At 42.5% G+C, this 10,620-nt stretch overlaps 1 protein-coding gene across 1 annotated transcript; it reads right to left on the bottom strand.

The window, feature by feature from the left end:
- Positions 1-4,562: 4,562 nt before the first annotated feature.
- Positions 4,563-9,649, bottom strand: and1 (actinodin1). The gene is made up of 6 exons (XM_063874038.1): positions 9,577-9,649; positions 6,924-7,069; positions 6,203-6,622; positions 5,726-5,977; positions 5,370-5,612; positions 4,563-5,114 (listed from the first exon to the last, which is right to left on the bottom strand). The coding sequence occupies exons 1-6, from the start codon at positions 9,647-9,649 to the stop codon at positions 4,563-4,565; spliced, it is 1,686 nt and encodes a 561-aa protein (XP_063730108.1).
- Between the last annotated feature and the right edge of the window lie 971 nt (positions 9,650-10,620).

Genomic DNA, 10,620 nt, shown 5'->3' with positions numbered 1-10,620 from the left:
AGTTGCCATCCATCTCGCTGCACTTAGTACGCTAAACAAGAATTCAACTACAGAGTAAACAACACTGTCAGCACAGCATTGGGTTAGTGTGGCTGCAAGATCCTTAGAAAATAGTCTGCACTATAAGGTATGTCTGCTACCTAAATAAACATGTTTCTTAAACAGTAGAGGACACTAAAGAAGGCCAGTTTCCTGCCAGAGATCGATGGAACAATAGGACGAATAATGGATGGCTTTAGAGATACATGATCGGAATAGCTGAATCGATAATCATGAAAATGCTTCTGTTTTATTCCTATAAATAACCCAGTGGTCAAAAAATACATTTAGTAAGCAAAGAAAAGTTCAAAAAAGTGAGATAAATAAAGAAAATGAGGGTGGTATTACGAACACAGATGTGTAAGGGACACGGAGTCATTCGTGTAACGGTGTGATCCATCAATAGTCTTCAGCATATAATCAGCCTTGACAGACGTCAGCCTTGTAATCTTTCTTACATCTGTAGCCACAAGAGGGGGTCCTGTGTGTGTGTGTGTGTGTGTGTGTGTGTGTGTGTGTGTGTGTGTGTGTGTGTGTGTGTGTGTGTGTGTGTGTGTGTGTGTGTGTGTGTGTGTGTGTGTGTGTGTGTGTGTGTGTGTGTGTGTGTGTGTGTGTGTGTGTGTGTGTGTGTGCGTGTGCATGTGTGTTCCTAGCTGTGCAGGGGGTATGACTTTGTCCGCAGCTGGAGGGAGACTGACTCAGACATATTTAGGAGTGACACACTTTTTTCTCTCTCACACGAAACCAATGACACCACACTCACTTAACTCTTTATCCATTTGGATGGAGTTGGTGTCATGCTGTCTTCTCTTTGATTTGTTTCTAGTTTTTTTCTTTTTTTCTTTTGTAGTGCAGGAGTTTCCAAATACACCTGAGATGTAAACACTGGGACAAAGAATTCAACATTATTAAAAAACCTGCATTTACTTTGATAATTAAGATGGCTATGTCAAAAATATATTGCAAATTGACCCATTGACATTTTGTCCATACTTAGCTTATATTACAACAAAATGACCTGTCGATACCAATGCCTTTAACCATACTAACTCACACTTGACTGTTTGGATTAAGCACAATAAGGAGTGACTCTCTGAGCAGCAAGTCACTAACAGGCTATAGCCCGAGATGCAAAAGGCCATTCTGCCTGAAGGGCCTGTCTGTTTTCTACAAGCTCTTACTCTGTGCTGTCTCCCTTGGGTTTTGTCTTATCTTTTTTGGCATTTTGTTACAGAGGTGCGGCTTGAGTTCGAAAGTGGACGAGGTTAAAATATGTGTTCAGGCTAGTCAGGTTTAGGCTTGTCAATTAAGAGCTATCTTATCTATCTGTCAGTCGGACACTCAACAAACAAAGACAGTTGTGTTGGCCCAAAAGGCACGCCTGTCCACTGGGAAAACGCCAGATGGCCAGACCACAACTGTTCCCAACCTTTCATACCCTTTTCTTTGCCAAGGTTAACCTCTTGTCTACCTGCTGTTTGGGATTTTAGATGTAAATCTTCTGAAATTTTGGCCCAATTCCAAACGGAAACCTATATTTGTTTAAAATCTGATAGATAGATAGAATCGGAGGATGAAACCCTCTTTATTAGTCACATACATGCACACAGCAGAGCACACACAGTGAAATTGGTCTTCTGCATTTAACCCATCCTAGTACTAGGAGCAGTGGGCAGCTATCGTGCCCGGAGAGCAATGGGGAGGGGGGATTGGAGGTGTCCGGTACCTTGCTCAAGGACACCACAGCAGGGCCTAGGAGGTGAACTGGGACCTCTCCAAGTAGCACCCCACCTTCCATATTTTCAAGTCTTCGGGGCCTTAGTTCGGGGACTTGAACTGGCGACCCTACGATTCCCAGTCCAAGCCCCTACTGACTGAGCCACTGCTGGACTAAGAAGGACGAAGATGTTTATAAGCTACTTGGTTTGTGCAACAGTCCCTGTAAATATGCAAAGCGTAATAATCAAATTCACACTTTTAGCATTTTCTAGACTAGACTCAAGGAAACCATGACGTTGTTAACATCTGTACGACAATTGAAATGTCTATCTTGTTTTGCGCAGTTACTAATAAATGTTTTCATGGAACTGTTTGTGAAAAGCATGTTTCATGACGGCTACAATCAGCGTTGGGTCCAGTCAGGTAGAGCAGCAGGTGAAGTCAGCAATGATGCAGACTCGCTGTTGGAGGGCTTGATAACCCACACCACACTAGTTGAGTTGGAATGGCCCATATTTTGGGGGACCGTCCATACAAACGCGCAAACGGATTGAAAGTGTGTAGGGGGCGGTTTTTCAATTGGGACATCATTTCTCACGTTAATACACTTCAAGTTTTATTTATTTGAATGCAGCAGCAACGATGTAGACTTTTTGTAAATTCAAATTTCTGCTGACCTTATCATACTGCCTCTTATAACATTTTAGCAGAACTAGATGCTGTGATATACTTTATACATAAATGAAAATGATATAGGAAAAGCATCTAGCAGAAACTTTGTATAGCATCACACAGTTCTCCATCTCACAAGCCTGGTTAACGTAATTTAAAACTGCAAATTGCTACAAAACGTAATGTATTCATTTGGCCCTTTAAGGTCACAAGAGATTGGCACATCAACTTGGACAAAAACAATACATGGGACATTAAAATAATAACAGTGAGTAACCTTAGGTCAATCATGTTTTAAAATAAGTCATAGTCTTGTCAGTTTCAGCAACTGAAGATATCCAGTGGAATTAAAGTTATATCAATCTAATCGGTTGTAAAAACAAAAACAGCCAGGCAGTACTTTTTGTTTGTCTGTGGTCACTTTCTTACATTTTGAAGATAAACTGCACTCATGTCTTGGCAGATATTATCAGAAATCTAATTTAATTGAGACACATTGTCCTTTAGAGCAAAGAAGATATAAATCAGAAAGAAGAAACCCTAGGATCAAAGACAATAACCAGAACGGTTAGTCAGAAAGGAAACATTAATAATGTACTTCAACTGCAGTGGGAATTGTGTCCAAGCAAGTTTACAGTAATTCATAGGGTTACACAAATTGAACAAGACAATCATACAATTCAAGAAGAAAATGGAAAGAGACTTAATAAAAATAAAAAAAATTGCTCAGAAAAATAAAAATATATAGAAATACTCTCTAAGCAAAAGTCATGCATTCTAATTGGTTCTTAGTAGAATATTGATTTCAAAATATGTACCAAAAGAATAAACACTCATTACCCAGGATGGCATTTCAGAGCAATAGAGCACTATCATTTGTTTGACTATTTGGAGTGTCTATATTGTAACTGCCTAAAAAGTAAAGGGCGTTTCTAGGAGTTATAACCTTTATTTAAGATAATGGAATAGGAACAGTAATTTCTAAAAGCGTTTTATTTTTACTTTATCTTACTTGTCTTCATGTATGATTACCACTTAACCATGTGCTTCTCATTGGCGCATGAAGACTAAATGGCCTGAGATTCTCGAGATCATAACGTCACAAATTACCCATCATGCCCAGCTGTCGAGCATGCGCAGTTGAGTTTCCTCTTAAGCCCCGCCCCCATTCGCCCGCTCTCTGGTTTCGTTGGTTTAAAAAAAATCCACCTATTTCCACCTATTTCCAGAAGTCTCTTTCCAAATGTAAGTCAATGGGAAAAAGCATTTCTGGACCGGGTGACGCCACGGACTGATACGGAAGTTAAAGTACCGCCGTTTGGCCACTACGAATATTTTTCTCAGCGGCTGGAGCACTTCCTGCTTGACTTCTCTCCATCAAATATAAATGATGTTTGCTTCCTGAATTTAGCGTCACATGACCATGGTCCCTAGATAAAGGGGGTGGGTCAACATAGCCAATGGCTCATCTTACCCTACTCTCCCCTATGTAAAGAGGGAGCCTTTAAATTAACTGTAAAAGTGTAATTTGTGTGGCACTGGATTATTACTCTACATTATCAATTTTTATTTTTTTGTATATATAATTATCATACAGCCTTAATACATAACATCTTTTTTTAGTTATGTCTATTACAATTAGGTCAAGCCAATCAAGTTGAGTAAAAATAACAGAAGTCAGTGAATGAAAAAAAGGCTTTCAAGAGCTTTTTATTAAAACATTCAAAATGGAAAAATCTTTACATCACTTACAAAAAGCAACAGGGGGAGAAAAAAAGTGAGATGCGTAGATACAGAAGCAAAGCTTAGCATTGACAAGGCATTACACATTCGAGGTGGTTTAAAGAGGTGGAGGCGGAAACTGGAAAGCTCTTGGCCAAAGCAACGGGTTTAAAGAAGATAAAGAGATGAAAACATTGCTGGAACACACCTCGTCTTTCTGAGCATGCTCGTACAGCTGTAAGCTATATATGTGCATCTCATTGGGTCCATAAACTTCTCTTGTGTCCCATTTCTGGTCCATGAAGGACTGCGAGCTGCAGTAGGATGTGAATGGCTAAGCTACAAGAACGCATGGGTTACTGTGTATTCATGTCCATCTGCTTGCATGTGTGTGTGAGCATGTTTATTGTTTATTTCTTGCGGTAGTCATCTGCATAGGCTCTGTGATCTTCCTGCTCGGAGTACTGGTCTCCGTAGCGCCTCAGTATGTCTTGGAGGCTGGGCATTCCCTGTGCGAGCGGCTGGTAGGGCATGTGAGGCTCCTCCTGGCCGCTCTGGTAGGGTTCCGCCTCGTACTGCTCCTGTTCCATCTGCTGTGGCTGCTGCTCGCTCTCTGCTGCCACCTGGCTGTGATCCTCCTCAGCGTGATGCTCAGGCTCAGGCTGGGACTCAAAACGGCGCAGGCGGCAGTCACGATCGTACTCAGGGTCACAGTCTGGGTTTGAAGGCTCCATGACGCCGTTTCTGGATCCGTCGGCATTCAGGTGGGGCTCGTAGGCCTCGGCAGGGTAGGGCATACGTCGGTGAATTCCAGATCGAGGCTCGGCGGGCTTCACTGGGTAGCATTCACGATCGTAGCCAATGAAGCAGTCATGGCCCTCTTTGGTTTTACCTGGGGGGCCCAGAGGGTTGTGCTCCTCCCTGGCAGGCTCCTCATAAGTGGGACTGGAAAAAGGGAACTGCTGCCTGGAGTTTGGAGGGCCGCGGCGATGCATAGCAGCTGCTGCCTCACGGATCGCAGCGAAAGGATCGTTTGGGTTGGACTCTGGAGAAGCCTCCATGCGTGGAGCGGCCTCCATGCGAGGAGCATATGGGTCGTTACCGTGAGCTTGAGACATGAACCGGCGCAGCATGGCGTATGGGTCATTTGCTTGAGGAGAAGTTGGAGGAGAAACCGGGGCGCTAGCCTGGCGGTACATAGCATAGGGATCAGTGACTCTATTAGCATTAGCATTAGCATTAGCATGAGCATAAGCATCCCTAAACATGGCATAGGGGTCTTGGTTCTGCATAGAAGGAGGAGGAGCACGAATGGCAGCAGCCTCTTCTCCTTCCTCCTTGTTGTAGGTCGCAGGGGGAGTTGCATATTTGGTAGCAGTAAGAGGGTTGCAGCCTTCTTCAAATACAGGGTTGCAGGATCCAGGGCCAGCAGGGGCAGGGGGGTTGGGTGAACGAGGCGCCTGTACAAAGACATTACAGGGGAAACTCCATAAGTCATTAAAATCAAAGCTGTCAGAATAAATACAAATAAATAAATACAAGTATTTAACAATAATAAAAGGAAGCATACCACAAGGGAGGCAGCGTGGGCACAGCGGGGATCACGGAGTGGATCGCAGTTGGGGTACTGCAGGTAGAGACCAGAGGGGGCTTTCTGCACCAGCTTGGCTTTGCAGTTGGGGTCTTTCTTGGGATCACAGCCCAGGTGAGCGTAGGAAGGCACGGGTCCGGCAGAGGGTGAATACCCATGGGCCGCTCTCAGGTGGTACTGCAGACACTCCACGTCCTCAGAGGAGCAGATACGCAGTAGCTCGGCCTTCTGCTCCTAAATAATGTAAAAAGAGGCAGAGGTGTCACTAAAGCGAGAAACGGAGGGGCTTTGCCGGTGCGTCTTTTTTCAAACTACCACAAGGGGGTACTAAAGTCCAAAGTCCTATACACTTTAAGGTAGCATCCTTTTGGTACAGGTTTAACACGGGTAAATTGCAGAACATCAATCTACTAATTACTAACCAATATATTAAAATAGCTAAAATGTCTGGAAGCATACCTTGGTAAGGAAAGGCACTGCGGATGGAGCGTAGTAGTAATACCCTGACTGGGGGTCCTTTGCTGGAGCAGCAGAGCGGACATACATAGGAGCTGGGGCCTTTACTGGTGCAGGTGCTACTGCTGCTGGGGTAGCTGGGAGCACCAGGGGCAGGTAGGGGCTTTTGCCCTGGACCAAAGCAGCGTACAGGCAGTAAGGGTCCTTGGTGGGGTCACAGGTTCTCACAGGTGCAGGTTTGGGGGCCTCTGGCTTAGGTTTGGCCCTACTGGTGTATGAAGACACACAGTTAGGGTCATCAGATTCGGAGCAGGATTTGTAGACGTCTCCGAGGTGACGCAAGTATGCCTTGTGGGAGCGACGCGCCTCAGCACGGTTCTTGTTCTGGAGGTAGGCCAGGTAGATGCGGTCCATCTCCTGAACCTGAGTGGGAGGAGGAGTTTATTGGTGAGAAGACTTGTAACCCGTAATTCTGTTCAGTATCAAAAATCCATTAAAGGCTCAAATGGGGCAACAAACTCAGCAGCTGCTTTAAACTTGAATGTTAATAAAGATGAAGAGTGGACATGGATCATGCAGCAGGATGCTTCTAAAACTTCTATCTATCAATCTTTAGTTTTCTGGCTCAAATATGAAAATATGCATCGCTATACGACCTAAAAATACATATTTTACTAGAATATAGATGCTTTCTTTCATATTAATAAAAGTAGGGTGTACTTACAGCCTCCTGGTTGCCATTTTCGGTGAAGTACTTGTACCAGCCCCAGTAGTCAGAGTTCTCTTTGTACCAGCTGATGTTCCTGCGGTTGCGAATCAGCCTCCTGTGTAACTCTGCAGCAGCCGACTTCTCCTGGATACTTTCTCCAGCTGAAGGCAGAAAGAAATGAAGGTTGTACTGACACCAGGGAATAAAGACTTGATTGGAAATCAATCAAGGACTTATTAAGTGAATTTCAAAGTTTGTTGAAAGATATTCAATGCCCCAGACATCAAATTAATCCGTAATTTCTTTACTATTTCACAACAGATATTGATCCTAAGGTTGAGTGTGTAATGCTTTTAAATCAGACAGTACTTTAATGGAAAAAAGTGTTCTCCATTCATGATCTTTCACTCACCAATTGTATGCTAAGGTAAAAATCACATGTTTACCATTTCCATTTGTCTTTTTCCCAATTGGTCCAGCAGACAAGAATGCTACAAAGAAGAGAAAAGCAAAAACACATGTCAAATCCAAAATGTGCTGAAGTCAAGATGAAGTCCTGGAAACTGCTTACTCTTTCTTTTCTGACCTTTAAATGTGTCGTCAATCACAATATTTGATGTATGGCATTAAACCTCAAACCCTCAACAGGCAGATATTATTCATTAAATAGGGCTGGGGTAATTGGCTGTGCCAGGAGCGCTCGCGACTGCAGGTCTTTGTAGATTTTATAGGTGAGTCTGTAACATCAAACCTCACGCTGTGCTTTTAAAGACCACTGTGTGCACATATATGTGTACGACCACATGCAGCTGAGGGAACAGCTAATTCAGCTCTGCTCCAGGTTTCTTTCATCTCCACAGGGAAAAGGTGTTAATGCCTTACAGAAGGAAGGAGAAGGAGGAACAGATGACAGGTTTTAAAAGAAAGATCCAGAGGGGATAACTGTGACGCATGTTGGAGGTGGAAAAACATTCATCTCCTGCTTAAAGAAGAGTTTTGATAAGCTTCAATGGGAGTAATCAGAAAGATGCACTGTAGGGTCACACATGAAGGGGTATGAATCTGCAAAGAAAATCGGCATTAAAATTAAACAAAGACGTAAAGGTGACCACTAGGTGATGGAGGGATTTTGAGGAGGGTGGGCTAAATGATGCCGTCTCAGTGTATCCGCTGTATTTTTTTACAAGCCTGTAAAAAAGTCGCTGGCACATCTGGAAACGGCAGAGCTTTAAGAGGGCAGAGGAGGAGGAGATGCTGACAGGTACTAATCTTTTTACAGGACCAGGAACGTTGAAAGAAACATCTCCTCCTACTCTGTTTTTAACCATCAAACTGCAGTTTTTCAAAGGAGTGCTGATTCTCGGCTCTGTGTAAATGTGTCAATCATGAATTGCAAACTTAAAACAGGTGGTGCAGGAGCAACCTGTATCATGTTGAAACATTATAAATGATATATGAGCGCCACAGGCTAAGATAGAGAGACACCAGATGCACGTTGAGCACAGTTGCGTGGCGATGATGTGTGTCTATGTCCACAAACTAGTGGAGGGCAACCCCTACTGTATCAAACTCATCCTTGAAATCTATATTTTACGACTATCAGTCAAATCTATTTATTAGGAGTTTTAAAGGAAACAGGGTCACACAGCAAACAAATACACAACATGGATGATGACCTAACATATTTGTGCTAAAACCAGTGATGCAAAGTAATTTAGCACCACAGAACTCAGGTTCAGTAAGTAGGAATGATAAATACAGCTTGTGTTCCTTTAAGAAGAGGTATTATATTAAAAAGAACATCTGCTTATAACATATGATGAACTGTTACGCATTTAACCAATCAGCCAAGTAGATGCTTTGCTTAAATTTATCAACATAATGCTGTTATAAAAAATCAGCAATATCTAATTTTGCTGCTTAACTTTTACTGAAAGGAAAAGGAAAACTTCCCTAGCAAAAGATCTAAACGCTGGATACAATTTAACCAATTGTCAAAGTCAACATTCTGAGAAAACATTTTTATCTGTACAGCGCAGCTCTGAAAGGAGACCTCATATAAAATGCATTCTGCTGTATGAATAGATGCATCAGAATACATTATCACTAACCATTTTATCATTTAGTATCATGTGAAATGAATGCATGCTTTAGTTGGTCATTTCTCACTCACAATACTTTGTCACCAGTGCTTTGTGGTTGCATATATTAAACTAAATGGAGTTTCTCATTTAGAAAAGAAATACATAAGCTCATCATTCAATGCCATTAAAATGAAATACCTATTAATTCTGGGATTTCATCACATTTTGGTTTTGCTGTCTTTGAGAAAAAGCTGAAAATTAGGATCAATTAGTTCTGTTTCTACTTAAACTAGTTCTGTAACAGTAAATCTATCAAATGAAAATTATTCTACTTAATACTTAGTGCCTTACTTACTTTCCCAACATTATTTTAATAATTGTCCTTGTTATTTAATATAGTTACTGCTTGGTATTTCTACTTTTACTGAAATAAATAATCTCAGTTTGTCTTCAACGGCTGGGGTTTACATGGTTTGGATATTTTTAGTAAACCATAAAGCCAGAGGTAATTAAAACTGACAGATAATTTCCATCCTGACCCTGTTGTGTCTGGCTGAACTGTCAGATCCCCGCTGTGTACTCACCAGGCAGCAGGATCACAGCCAGCAGTGTTACGATGGCCACAGCGGAGAAACTGGTTCTCCTCCTTCCAGCCATGGCTTAACCTCCTCCTGCGAAAGACATCAATGTTCACAATCACCCCACTTCATCACTAGTATGCCTTTAAATCTTTGTTTAGGAGACATACTTTTAAGAGAGATATTGACTGCATAGTCGCATAATGACAGCAACGTCACATTTCCTTAAATGTCTCTGTATGTGCGCATGTTCTTTTAATGAATGCCATGATGATCGGGTTAGAGTTCGCCTAGTAAAATAATATTTCTAAGCTCTAGTCAAGCTTTTTTCTCTTATCCAGTGGAATTTTTAGGTGCAAATCTTTTCAGCCCAAAAGGATGCTGTGAATTGCATGAAACCTTATCAATCACTGCTGTTTAAATTCCTCCCAAATCAATACATGAGACCCCAGACCAGACACCTGGAGAGCTGGTGAAGTGAACCCTACAGCTCGGAAGTGAACTTTGATTTGTAAGTTTTAAACAAACATGTTGCCACAAGGACTCCTGGTAGGAGTGAAGCTACTGATTTTGCCATCGTAAAACCAAACCAGGTGTTGTCCAGAAGACAAACTTGACTTCAACCTGAACTTGGATCCCTCATTAGTACCTATAGTTAAAAAGAAGTGCAGCACCACATCACCACAGTGTTGGTCTCTTACCTGTGGTTCTAATTTCTTGTGTCCGCGGATCCAGATGTGGACTCAAGCTGACGGACCAGGTCTCTCAGTCCAAACACCGAGTGTGTTTGTGTGGGTGTGATAGATGTTCCTAGTCTAACCTGTCCCCTTGGCGCCTTCTGACAGACTGCCCTCATGTAAGGATGTGGCAAGGTTTTAAACCAAGCCCGTTCCACAACACTTGCACAGAAAAACGCAAGCAGGCACCACCTGAAGGGGTCAAGGGCCACCCCAACAAGAGGCGTGATTGGTTAGATATTTCAGAAAGTGTCAGCCAATTGGAGGCTCTCTAATTAAAGACAGGAAAAGAGAGAAGGTGGGAGGGTTCGAA

Source organism: Eleginops maclovinus, chromosome 21 (assembly GCF_036324505.1).
Source record: "Eleginops maclovinus isolate JMC-PN-2008 ecotype Puerto Natales chromosome 21, JC_Emac_rtc_rv5, whole genome shotgun sequence".
NCBI classification, from domain to species: domain Eukaryota; kingdom Metazoa; phylum Chordata; class Actinopteri; order Perciformes; family Eleginopidae; genus Eleginops; species Eleginops maclovinus.
Note: the sequence above shows the minus strand (reverse complement) of the source record. Positions and strands in the feature narration are given on the sequence as shown.

What these genes read in the sequence shown, in the direction of transcription:
- and1 (XM_063874038.1), bottom strand. Translation starts at nt 9,649, where the DNA reads ATGGCTGGAAGGAGGAGAACCAGTTTCTCCGCTGTGGCCATCGTAACA. An exon ending in GGCTGTGATCCTGCTGCCTG is followed by an intron (nt 7,070 to 9,576) that starts GTGAGTACACAG and finishes TTCTGCCTTCAG; the next exon opens with CTGGAGAAAGTATCCAGGAG. An exon ending in CTAATGCTAATGCTAATAGA is followed by an intron (nt 5,115 to 5,369) that starts GTCACTGATCCC and finishes AACTCCAGGCAG; the next exon opens with CAGTTCCCTTTTTCCAGTCC.